Below are 12,645 nucleotides of genomic sequence, written 5' to 3'. Positions count from 1 at the left end.
TATTTTATTGTCAATGATCGACTTAGGCTACCTAGTACCTACAAACGTAGGTTCTAGTTTGAAAGGTTTTGGCGTGAAATGAGGTAATAGGGGGCTGTAGTAAGTTAGACTAAGTATATTTTTCTATTAATAATTACTTCAAGTGCATTAAAATCAATAATCCATAAATAAAAATATTTAAAATTTTGCATGTCCATTACTCGCTTCGCCGCGCGTGCCCGCAAAAAGTATTTATGTAGTAATATTCGGCACCATAGGTACTTACGACTACATAAGGTTTGACCGCTACAGTTTGCAACAGTAGCCAGAAAAAAAAAAAAAAGATTTTTCTCCATACAAATTTTCTTGTCATATTTTTTTTAAGCATGAAGGGCTCGTTTTATCGAAAAATGTATAATGACAAATGTTGATCAGCATTCAAAATGCTATCCAAAACAATTTTTGTTTCGGTAAAATTATGACTTTCGATCGTATGTCCACCTATTTTTAAAATCAAACTACTGTGCGCCGCACCTTAACCCATTTTTCACTACATTATGTTAGGCATCATGGAAAAGTAATATTATGCAAGAAACATTCCAAACTCATTATGTCAAATTATATTAATATATGATATCAAAACGTTTGAAAGTTTGGCTGTACACGAGCACGTACACAAGATATTGTTCTCTTTTATGAAATTTGTTAGTACTAAGGTTTAATTATTAAATAATAATTGTTAAATGTGATTAATTTAATGTGAATAATTATTCATAATAACCGGTTATTATTAACTAGCGGCCGCCCGCGACTTCGTACGCGTGGATCCCGTTTTACCCCCTTCATCTATCTTACGCGGTTTAGATTTTTTCATACAAATGTTTTTTCCCGCTAACTCCCGTTCCCGTGAGAATTTTGCAATATCCTGTTGTAACTAAGCTTTAAATTTACTAAGGTACCTGCATGCCAAATTTCAAGCGTCTATCTTACGTGGCTTAGATTTTTTCATACAAATGTTTTTTCTCGCTAATTCCCGTTCCCGTAGGAATTTTGCAATATCCTGTTATAACTAAGCTTTAAGTTTACTAAGGTACCTGCTTGCCAAATTTCAAGCGTCTAACTTAAGCGGTTTAGATTTTTCATACAAAAGGATTTTCCCGCTAATGCCCGTTCCCGTGGGAATTCCTAAGTATTCTATAACCTGCCCAGGAGTATGAAGAATAATTGTACCAAGTTTCGTTAAAATCCGTCGAGTAGTTTTTGTTTCTATAAGGAACATACAGACAGACAGACAGACAGACAGACAGACAGACAGACAGACAGACAAAAAATTTACTGATTGCATTTTTGGCATAAGTATCGATCACTAATCACCCCCTGATAGTTATTTTGAAAATATATTTCATGTACAGAATTGACCTCTCTACAGATTTATTATAAGTATAGATAATTTTCAATTTATCACGTTAACCGTAACATATAGACAAAAAAAGACTAACAGTATCACCATTTTATTAATTAATGGTATTAAGATTTTGATATTTTTATTATTTTCGACAACAATTAAAATTGTACATAATTATTTTAATATGGTGAAACCATTAAGCAAGCAGAATAAAAGATTTATCTACTTGTACAGCATACACAAGACAAATAAAAATGTGCAAATTAAAAGACTAAAAAAAATATTTGATACTGAAGCCAAATAACCTTGAAAATTTTTCTTACTGGCCCCGGGCTTGGGCGGCCTGGGCGGCTTCTTGTCGGGCTCCACGTCTGGCTTCGGGGTGGTTCGGACACTGCTCAGCTTGCCGATCAACACTGTAGTGCCTGGAAAGTACAAGAACAGATGTTAGATGATGAGAGTCTATACAAAGAAACATTATTTTAAAGTTAGTTATAGTAGAAAGGTATTATGGAACTATTTAATACATAATTTAATAAAATAGTGCAATATTATAAGTGTTGACATGTATTGATGATTTTGAAGAATGAACTATGCAAATACTATGCATGTCATCTAAAAAGGTGTTTTTAAATTAAACATAACATGCATACAATTAGACAGATGATGAAATTATAAATTTTCAATTTAGACATGATTAATGTGATGTTTAGTTAGTCAGACAGTAGACATCCTGATTTCTTATTTATAAAGTTCTTTTATACTAAAATACTGCTTTAAGGATTTATAATTGTTTATAACAAGTCATGCAAATGGATACCAAAAGCAGTCATAATGAAATGAAAGTTAATTATTATGCATGTTGTCAAAATGTTAAAAGTACCTTGGATTTGGTCTTTACGTGTACACCCAGATAGCATGAAAGAAAAGTTCATTCATTGATTAATGTGAAACACGTTTTAAAATTAACTATCCGTACAATTTAAAATATCGCAACAAAATTCCATCTAAGGAATTTTGCAGCCGTACAAGCTGATAATAAAGTTATTCAAAATCTGTAAGGCCTAAAATTAAGATTAATAGATAGTTGTAATTAATTTTATACATACTTCCAGTGTTAACGGGTTTTGGTACTACAATAGGCGTGATTGGCGTCTTCTTTTGAATGGAGAACGCCCGTAGTCTCTTCTTGGCATTTTCGATGCCTTTCTTGGACAGTTTGACTACTCTGGGCACGGTCAGTGAAGACTGTAACGGCAAAAGAATTGCTATTGAAAAATAATGACTAATAGTAACTTGTAAAAGTCAGTTCTAATGTGCTATCTACATTTCCCGAAATGTTTATCCACTAAGCATATAATTTACCAAATGATTATGCAAAATTGTGAAGTTTCGATCTTGAAAATATAAGTACTTGAGTAGTGTTTACTGATTTAATGAAGACATGCAGCCATACAACATCAAGTAACACAGCACAGAGACAGGATAAGTGCGAATATCCTGCCACCAGTGTGCCTACACATAGTTAAAATAATGATAGTCTACATCAAGTTGCAGTATCTGTATATCTCTCAAAGAAGCTGAGAAGCTACTTACTGTATCCTGCTCCATGCCTGTGGTTCCCGGCGGGACAAGATCGTCGGAGTTCATGGAATCGCCATGGGCCGACACTCTTGGCCTACCAGAAGCCATTTTAGAATTGATTCAAATTCAATTATTTTTAGTCTAATTTCCACATTTCGGCGTGTAATGCTTGGTAAATGAAGTAAAATAATATTTTTTTTATTTTTTGACAATCAATCAATCAACCATTATTTTTTTACTAAAGATGGCTGCTTATTTTAACGACTGTCTGTCACTAGAAAAATTGTCTATGAAACTTGGCTAAAACATTTGATCCCAAAGCTGACAACATACAAAAAAAGTTTGTATCTATCTCTGTTTAGCAGTAGCCTCTCTTTCTTGCATTATACTTCTATCTCTATCTAACACGTAAGCTTGTCTCTGTCTTTTTTATCGAGAACGATCGAGACTCTCCCTGATTGGCAGGGACTAGAATATTCTCGATTCGTGTTCTTGAACTTTGGCGAAAATACTGGGCCGTGATTGGCCGGCTGCGTTGGGTATATAAACGGAAGGAAGGGCGCGAGAATTCAGTCTTATTTGTAAACACAAAGCAAACGGAGCGAAAAGAAGGAGAGTGGGAAACCACTGTACTACGACAACAAGTTCGAAGTGAATTTTATTGTGAAGAGAAGAAATCTATTGTGCTTCAAGAAAAATGCCAGCTGTTGGAATTGATCTCGGAACTACCTACTCGTGTGTTGGAGTTTGGCAGCACGGAAATGTGGAGATTATCGCCAACGACCAAGGAAACAGGACGACACCCTCATACGTCGCGTTTACGGACACCGAGCGACTGATCGGCGATGCGGCAAAGAACCAGGTAGCTCTCAACCCCAACAACACAGTCTTCGACGCGAAACGTCTCATCGGCCGCAAGTTCGACGACCCGAAGATCCAGGCAGATATGAAACACTGGCCCTTCAAAGTGATCAACGACTGCGGCAAGCCCAAGATCCAAGTCGAATACAAAGGCGAGACGAAACGCTTCGCACCCGAAGAAGTTAGCAGTATGGTTCTGACGAAAATGAAGGAGACGGCGGAGGCGTACCTCGGATCGACAGTGCGCGACGCGGTGATCACAGTGCCGGCGTACTTCAACGACGCGCAAAGGCAAGCCACCAAGGACGCGGGAGCCATCGCCGGCCTCAACGTGTTGCGAATCATCAACGAGCCGACCGCCGCCGCCCTGGCGTACGGTCTCGACAAGAACTTGAAAGGGGAACGCAACGTGCTCATCTTCGACCTCGGCGGTGGAACCTTCGACGTCTCGATCCTCACAATCGACGAAGGTTCGCTATTCGAAGTGCGGGCGACGGCCGGCGACACGCACCTCGGCGGGGAAGACTTCGATAACCGGCTGGTCAACCATCTCGCGGAGGAATTCAAGAGAAAATACAAGAAAGATCTGCGAAGCAACCCGCGAGCGCTGCGCCGGCTGCGAACTGCGGCTGAGCGTGCCAAGAGAACGCTCTCATCTAGCACTGAAGCCACGGTTGAAATCGACGCCCTGTACGAAGGCATCGACTTCTACACCCGAGTGTCCCGCGCGCGCTTCGAAGAGCTATGCTCAGACTTGTTCCGGTCGACGCTGGAGCCCGTGGAGAAGGCCCTCCGCGACGCGAAGATGGACAAAAGCCAGATACACGACGTGGTTCTCGTCGGAGGATCGACACGTATACCGAAGATCCAAAACCTCTTGCAAACCCTCTTCTGTGGCAAGAAACTGAACTTGTCGATCAACCCGGACGAGGCCGTCGCATACGGAGCTGCAGTTCAGGCGGCCATCTTGAGTGGAAACACCGACACTCGCATTCAAGACGTCCTTTTAGTCGACGTGTCGCCACTGTCGCTGGGCATCGAGACTGCCGGAGGTGTGATGACCAAGATCATCGAACGCAACTCGAAGATTCCCTGCCGCCAGGCTCAGACCTTCACGACGTATTCGGACAACCAGCCAGCTGTAACCATTCAGGTTTACGAAGGCGAGCGAGCGATGACGAAGGACAACAACTTGCTGGGCACGTTCAACTTGACCGGGATTCCGCCGGCGCCGCGCGGCGTGCCGAAGATCGACGTCACCTTCGACTTGGACGCGAACGGCATTCTGAACGTGTCAGCGAAGGAGAATAGCACCGGACGAAGCGAGAAGATTGTCATCAAGAATGATAGGGGCAGGTTGTCGCAGGCGGAGATCGATAGAATGCTCGCGGACGCGGAGAAGTACAAGGAAGAAGATGATCGTCAGCGGGAGCGCGTGGCTGCTCGGAATAAGTTGGAAGCCTACGTGTTCGGAGTGAAACAAGCACTAGACGAGGCGGGTGACAAGCTGAGCGAGCAAGACAAGGATACGGGTCGCCGGGAGTGCGAAGAGACCCTGCGCTGGCTGGACAACAACGCGCTAGCCGAGCGTGAGGAGTACGAGCATCGACTGAAGGAGGTCCAGAACGTGTGCCAGCCGCTCATGACTAAGATGCACGGCGGCGGGCAAGCACAAGGTGGTGGAATGCCCGGCGGCGCTGGTGGCATGCCAGGAGGTATGCCTGGAGGCATGGGAGGCATGCCAGGCGGTATGGGAGGCATGCCAGGCGGTATGGGAGGCATGCCAGGCGGTATGGGAGGCATGCCAGGCGGTATGGGAGGCATGCCAGGCGGTATGGGAGGCATGCCAGGCGGTATGGGAGGAATGTTCGGCGGCGGCATGCCAGGAGGAATGCCCGGCTACCGACAAGGCTCCGACGGTCCCACCATCGAAGAAATGGACTAAGCTACGAAGTTTGAAGACTCCATAGAATCTAGTCCCCAAAAATTTTGTTGATTTGTTCCCAAAAAAATTAAGACTGATTGTTTTAAGTAGATAATTTATGTTTAAGTTTGTTAGTAACTTGTGATCATCTGTTGGACTCAATAAATAAAATATGTGATTAAAATTATATTTCTTTTATTTAAAGTGTCTATTCCCTACTCATTTTAACAAGAATCAAAATACAAGTAAAATGGCATAATAAAACAATTCATAGATAGGCAACACATTTATTAAACTTCTCACATAATATTTACACTTAATTATTCAAAATTGCAGTTGCACACGGGTGCGCCAAAGTTCACCTAAATTTTCAACTCCGAAAATTGGAAGTCCGAAAATGTTCATCCTAAAATTTTTCATCCTAACAATCACAATTCCTAACTACTCTGTCTCTAATGTTCATAATTCCGAATCATTCAACTTCATAATGTCATTAGCAATAAACATCTATTACACTTTTATTTGTTCTCCTAGATTTTCTAAACATAACCATATTTTACACTATTATTCAAAGTCATATCTTTTTTGTTTAGATTTCTTTCTTTAACGATATATTAAAGTTCAAGTTTGTTGGCATTAGCACGTATACTTGAGTCCCGGTCCAGTCATTCAGTCAAGTTCCAGAAACGAATCGGTCCTATTCATAATTATTGGTTTAGGTTAGGTTAGAACTGTGACCACAACGCACCAGCCGAGCGAGCGAAGCCAGAGTCCCGCTCCAGTCATTCAGTCAAGTTCCAGAAACGAATCGGTCCTATTCATAATTATTGGTTTAGGTTAGGTTAGAACTGTGACCACAACGCACGAGCCGAGCGAGCGAAGCCAGAGTCCCGCTCCAGTCATTCAGTCAAGTTCCAGAAACGAATCGGTCCTATTCATAATTATTGGTTTAGGTTAGGTTAGAACTGTGACCACAACGCACGAGCCGAGCGAGCGAAGCCAGAGTCCCGCTCCAGTCATTCAGTCAAGTTCCAGAAACGAATCGGTCTATTCATTATAATTGGTTTAGGTTAGGTTAGAACTGTGGCCTTACGTTTTATTCGCGAAGAACGTACTTCTGTACGTAGTATTTATTATTATTCTATGGTATGAGTGAAAATATTATGGTAATGTTTAGGGATAAAAGTGTTATGATAAAAAACAGTAGGAGTTTAAATATATTTACATAAATGATATTATTAATTAAAATTTTCGGAAACATGAGTGTTATGAACATCGCCGGTAGCACTACAAATAGTATGAATGAAAACTTTAGGATGAAAAATTTTAGGAAGAGTGATCATTCGGATTTAAAATCGTTAGGAAGAACAATTTCGGGTAAATAACTTTAGGTGAGCCAATATGGACCCGTTGCACACACATTTAATTGCAATAAACTTACTATTCTGATACTCCCTTCCATACTATGATTCTACATACTTAGCTACATAAATATTTACAGAATAATAAACCACGAATCTGTAAGCAGGCCGGCTAGTATGTTAGTAAAAAATATCCAAAGACTCCAACATAAGTTTGACAATACCTAAATAAAAATAGAATTGCAACGAACATGCGAGAACATTACAAGGTTCGAGCATGTTCGAGTCAAAGTGGGTCAGAAATCAATAAACTTGGTACATTTGCCAAATAATACAGGGTGCAGTGTAATCAGGAGGGACTTTGGCTTTGAAAATTAGTCGTCTATATTCCTAAGCAATATAAACTGTCTTATAAATAAATTATAACAATAACAATACTATTTTATTTGTTTCTTAGTACAAAAAAGACAGTTTATTAGAATACCTACTTGAGTGCTACTGAATTTACAATTTAAAAAAACATTTAAAAAGTTAAGTTTATAAACATAAATTACATAGACCATAATGTCGAGATTAGAAGGATAAAAATATTGGATAGAGTAAATAATTTTGATCATTATTTACATGGTCCAAACTATTGATTTTATTTTAAGCGTTCACCCTGTATTTTTGGCATGACAGCACCAACAAATCTGTTTGTGTACTCGAACTAAAGTTACTGCTAGCTGTCAGTGTATCGGTACACTGTCTTGGGTTCTCCCGCCATTTCGATCATCAGCTCTGTTAGGTCGTCGCTGAGCCTGACGTGCATCAATGGCTGCCCGAATTCTGTGTCTGTAACAAACATTTAAATATTATTTACCCTGTGGTTTCATAACATAGACTGGGTATTATTTGAATTATGTATTATTATTTTTTTCTGATCATTTTGTCGGGTCGGTTAAACGACTGATTCTTGAATAGAGACTACGTGTCAAAAACATAGAGTAGAACGACCAATAGGCCTTGGATGCGCTCCGTGATAAGCTGTTTACATTTGTCGTCAAAAATCATCTAAAAGATTTTATCACGGCGCGCATCTTAGTCCGGCTGGTAAATCTTACCCCAACATTCCTATTTACTTCATAGCGTTCCTTCGTAAAGGTTTATGTCTAACGTTGGACAATAGTCTAAAGTCATAGTTCTTAATTGTTTAAGAGGGAAGACCGGTCTTTTTAGTTAGCTAAAAATACTATTTGACCCCCTTGAGCTAGATGGCTCCCCCTAGCCCAAAAGGTTACGCCAACGTCTGAAATGGTTCATCCATTATCCATACCTGTGCTAGCCATCGCAGCAGGCACCTCGGTCTTTACGTCACACATCTCGTTGACGTCAGCGAAAGCAACTTCGTGTGTCGGCGTCAGCAGCGGAGGAGGTAGGACTGGGTCTTCCACCAGGTCAGATGGCCGCGGCTTCTTGACTGAACTTGCTGGAAAAGAAAATACAGACGATTAGGAACCTTCTCCTCAAAAATGTAAAAATCAATCAAAAATGTCTATTTGTTTGGACTAAGTAATCGGACACTTTCTTGAAGACCGTAAAAAGCCTTGCCTAATCAAATTAGTAAACTTTGCTCCCATTGCGCATGGGCCTTTTTTGAAGTCCCTTATTTATAAGATTCTTATGCCTGTTTTCACCATCAATTCCTAATTTTTAAGTGACCCCTATGGTGACACAATACAGGCATTTTGTATTCATAGGAGTCACTTAAAAATCAGGGATTGATGGTGAAAACGGGCACTAAGCTTTGTCAGCGATGGAGTGTGATAATGCTCGGCGTTTCCTTACGTAATCGAATCAGAAATGAGATCTGTAGGAGAATTAAATAGTAAGTAGCCAATATAGTCTACACTGTAGACGCATTATATTGTAACCGACATTATTATGCGATTTAAGTATGGCAATTCTGTAGACTCTACAGAATTGCCATACTTATAATTATGGCATAATATTTTCGGTTACATTGTACATACGAAACACCTGTTATCTTTTCACGTTTAAACTACGAAACCTATGAATATGAAACTTGGTATAGAGATGGGATCCAGAAAAAAACAAAGCATAGTTTTTTATTTCAATAAGTTTTTCTTCGATAGGCCGATGTAAACGTAACAATATGACGTAAAGGTGGACCGACGATCAGGAAGAGCCTGGATGCGGGCAGCGCAGGACCGTTCATTGTGGAAAACCTTGGGGGAGACCTTTGTCCAGCAGTGGACGTCATTTGGCTGAAACGAACGAACGAAACGTAACAATAAATCATACTTTCTTTGGAATAATCAGTCAATTACCTTAAATAAATAATTAGTACACACTGGAGTTGTTACGATACTTACGATATCATCTGTGCTATTAATCGATAATTCGATTTTCGAGGTTATTGTTGTATCTTGTCTTGTTTTTTTTTTTATTTTTATTCTTCTCTTGTGTTGTTTTGATAAGTTAATTGTATTTTTTTTAATTCTTGATGCGTACTGTAACCGAATTATACACACAACCCTGCGTTGCGTGCCCCTTGGAGAGACATCGAACTTTCACTAATTATAATTTACGGTTACATTATTTTTAGACGGTGTCTTCTCCAAGGGTTGCGCAATAAGCAAGGGCGTCCGCGGAAGACCAGCTTCGTGACTTGCCCTTTTGAGCATGTCACGATAAATGCTGAGCGGGTGCCTATTGGCACAGTTTTTTCTCACCACTTGTTTTAATAGCCTAATTATTATGTGTTTTTGTTGTTTTTTTTTGTATTGTGTCTTTTTTTACTGTGTCAATAAACCTTTTCTATTCTATTCTATACTAACCCAAATCAACTCCACTCCTTTTCCTGCCATTCGTCTGTCCTTTTGCTTTCTCCTTCTTCTTTCTTTTCTCCGCACTCTTCAGGGCTATGACGCGGGCGATCTCGTTTCGTATTTCGGATTTGACGTCTTCTGACAGATCGCTGTCTTGGCTCGCTCGAATCACGTACTTCGTGATTGGAACATCATCGTCACTTTCGTCAGAATAAGCTGAAACAATTTTATTTATTTAATTTTTAGACTAGGCGCAAACCACCGATTTTTAGTTGGCCGATAGTTGTGCCCGATTTTAAATTGTATGAAGAATCATCCAAATCGAATCGGTGTAATGTGCGCCCATACTGATCAACTGCACGACTAAACTATCGGCAGACGAAAAATCGATGGTCTGCGCCTGGGCTTATTGCAAGCAATAAATGATGTACACTGTACATCACAGTCAGCGTCAAATGGTTCGTTACACCCAAAGTGGACATTGTAACAAAGATGTTCCGAACTTTTTGGCTACATTGGATTTGGGGGTCACAAGCTATTTGACGGTGACTGTACAATGGTGGAAGACTTAATGCCGGGTGGCATTCTCTACTAGTCAACCACAGGTCTAGCAGTGAGTGTAATAATTAAAACAATGTGGTTACAAGATATTTTATCGTTGTCTTGATCGCACTTATCTCAGGAAGTACTGATTCGAACTGAAAAATTATTTATGTGATGGATAGTCCATATGTGAACTAAGGCTATGACCAAATTACATCACGCAACCACCAATAGGAGAGAAGCTTCTATGAAAAATGTTGCAATTTGCAAATACTGGAAAAAATGTTATTTACCATCCAATATACCATCTTTACAGTCATCCTGGCAGTCAGGTACCACATGTTCTGCTTTAAAAAATCTCTTCCATTTTTTTATGAGTTGGTCAGCAATCATCTGGAAAAAGATTACATGTTGTTAATCATTATAGCCTGCATTATGGTAATCATTGGGGGAGGCTATGTTCAGCAGTGGACGTCCTATTGCTGAAATGATGATGATGATGATATTTATTAGGAAAATGAAGGTTTACAAAATTTTATTAGATATGTATTATTTTTAATGAAAAAAAAATAAGTTGGGAATATATAATTAAACTTCTACCTACAAATTTTAAAGGCTTGGGTATCCTCAGCATGTAGTGGTTGGAGTGAGTCTCCATCGACTCACACTTGGGGCATAGATCATAGTCATCGCACGAGACACACTTGTAGCGGAACCCACGGATTGGCTTATGACAGCTGTTGCACACAATGTCATCATGCTGCATAGGTTCTGGATCAATTGTGTTAACTGCAAAAACAAAATACATGTCTATTAAAAGACAGGTAATAATTATATCAGGAAATATCAGTTCACGTTTTTTAATATACAAGAGACTGATCTTTTTTGTCTAAGTAAGTATTTCTGAGTATGGGAATTTATTCTCTATGTAATTAAATCCTAATATTGGGTAGTGGACTAACACTGCCAAGTAATATTATTGACTGTTATGATTAATAGTCAAGTGTGACTTAGTTAAACAATAATAATTGGGCACACTTTGGACTTGTAAATGGTCATCTAACCTACCACTTAAAGAAAAATAATACAGAAATCAGTTCAAAGTATACCTTCATTGGGAGGCAGGCATAAAGTGGGCACTGCGTCAGGACAGAGGTTTTTAGACTGCGTCTTTATGCTGTTCGGTGAAAAGTGGCGGGAGCAGACCCGGTATCCACTCTTTAGTTCGCCTTTGTCAATGAGATCCTCGCGTCCTACTGCTCTTAGCCACTGTTCCTGCCTGAATTTGATAAATTATACAAGTAGATCCAATTATAATAACATTTTCAGCTAATCTCTTATTTGTCTAACCATGCAGTAGTCCAAAGCAGAGAAAGTATCACTACAAATTGGTAAATTGAATTCCTTGATATTTCTAGCTGTTGCTCTTTAATTTATTAATTTGTTTAAAACTACTAACCGGTTTACATCTTTGGGAAAGGTATAGTACGTCAAGTGGTTGTTCAAACGACTATTTCGACTACAACCACTTACACAGCAATAGTTGACCATTGTAAGATACCGAGAAAATGATTATATAGTTTTCTATCTTTTATTTATTAAAAATCGTAAACAAACGCGACAACAACAAAGAGGAATGCAATTTGACAGTAAAATGACATTTGACATTTTTAAATAATAGACACATTTTTGTTTTTTTTTAGCAACAACGAAGGTGTTTTGTACATTCACTGATTGGCCAGAAACGTTAAAATAAAACGAGAAATAGAATAGATTGAGATGTATTTTTTGGGGAGACGGCTTTAAAAAATGGGGGTAATGGGTGAGGCCATGGGGTAAGGCATTGATGGGTAAGGTGTATAGATGACCCACGCTGAACTGTCCCGCCAAACTCAATGACAGGGGGGCGCTACCATCGTTCAACTATATGGTTTCCAACATGGCAAAAATCTGAACCAGCGATCCGGTATTGACGGTGGCGCCCCACTGTCAATGTCATCGACAGGACAGTCCAGTATTTTGGAACTATATTATAGTTAGTTGGTGCTTATTTAATGATAATTATGTTTCTTGGACTTAGCACCTTTTTAATACAAGCCCTTCTTTACAGTATTTCTGTGTTGACTTAGATTAAAGCTTAATTAATCTAAGTGTGTT

General features: G+C 39.5%; 3 protein-coding genes across 3 annotated transcripts in view; 1 reads left to right on the top strand and 2 right to left on the bottom strand.

The window, feature by feature from the left end:
- Nucleotides 1-3,211, bottom strand: part of LOC135084100 (titin homolog) — a 36,794-nt gene extending 33,583 nt beyond the window's left edge. Inside the window, exons 1-4 of the mRNA XM_063978845.1 lie at nt 2,981-3,211; nt 2,494-2,632; nt 2,268-2,279; nt 1,690-1,809 (exon numbers count right to left, since the gene is read on the bottom strand). Of these exons, the coding sequence (XP_063834915.1) occupies nt 1,690-1,809; nt 2,268-2,279; nt 2,494-2,632; nt 2,981-3,076 (367 nt within the window). The 5' untranslated portion in view covers nt 3,077-3,211. The remainder of the gene's footprint in view (nt 1-1,689; nt 1,810-2,267; nt 2,280-2,493; nt 2,633-2,980) is intronic.
- A 323-nt stretch (nt 3,212-3,534) lies between these two features.
- Nucleotides 3,535-5,938, top strand: LOC135084214 (heat shock protein 68-like). The gene has a single exon (XM_063978951.1). It carries the CDS (start codon nt 3,666-3,668, stop codon nt 5,772-5,774), a length of 2,109 nt encoding a protein of 702 aa, XP_063835021.1. The 5' UTR covers nt 3,535-3,665; the 3' UTR covers nt 5,775-5,938.
- Nucleotides 5,939-6,026: 88 nt separating this feature from the next.
- LOC135084215 (next to BRCA1 gene 1 protein-like) lies at nt 6,027-12,142 on the bottom strand. Its single transcript, XM_063978952.1, has 7 exons — nt 11,948-12,142; nt 11,598-11,767; nt 11,093-11,277; nt 10,782-10,881; nt 9,955-10,161; nt 8,430-8,582; nt 6,027-7,948 (listed from the first exon to the last, which is right to left on the bottom strand). Exons 1-7 carry the CDS (start codon nt 12,037-12,039, stop codon nt 7,836-7,838), a joined length of 1,020 nt encoding a protein of 339 aa, XP_063835022.1. The 5' UTR covers nt 12,040-12,142; the 3' UTR covers nt 6,027-7,835.
- Nucleotides 12,143-12,645: the final 503 nt, after the last annotated feature.

Source organism: Ostrinia nubilalis, chromosome 25 (assembly GCF_963855985.1).
Source record: "Ostrinia nubilalis chromosome 25, ilOstNubi1.1, whole genome shotgun sequence".
Taxonomy (NCBI): Eukaryota; Metazoa; Arthropoda; class Insecta; order Lepidoptera; family Crambidae; genus Ostrinia; species Ostrinia nubilalis.
This window is presented reverse-complemented; position numbering and strand designations above follow the sequence as displayed.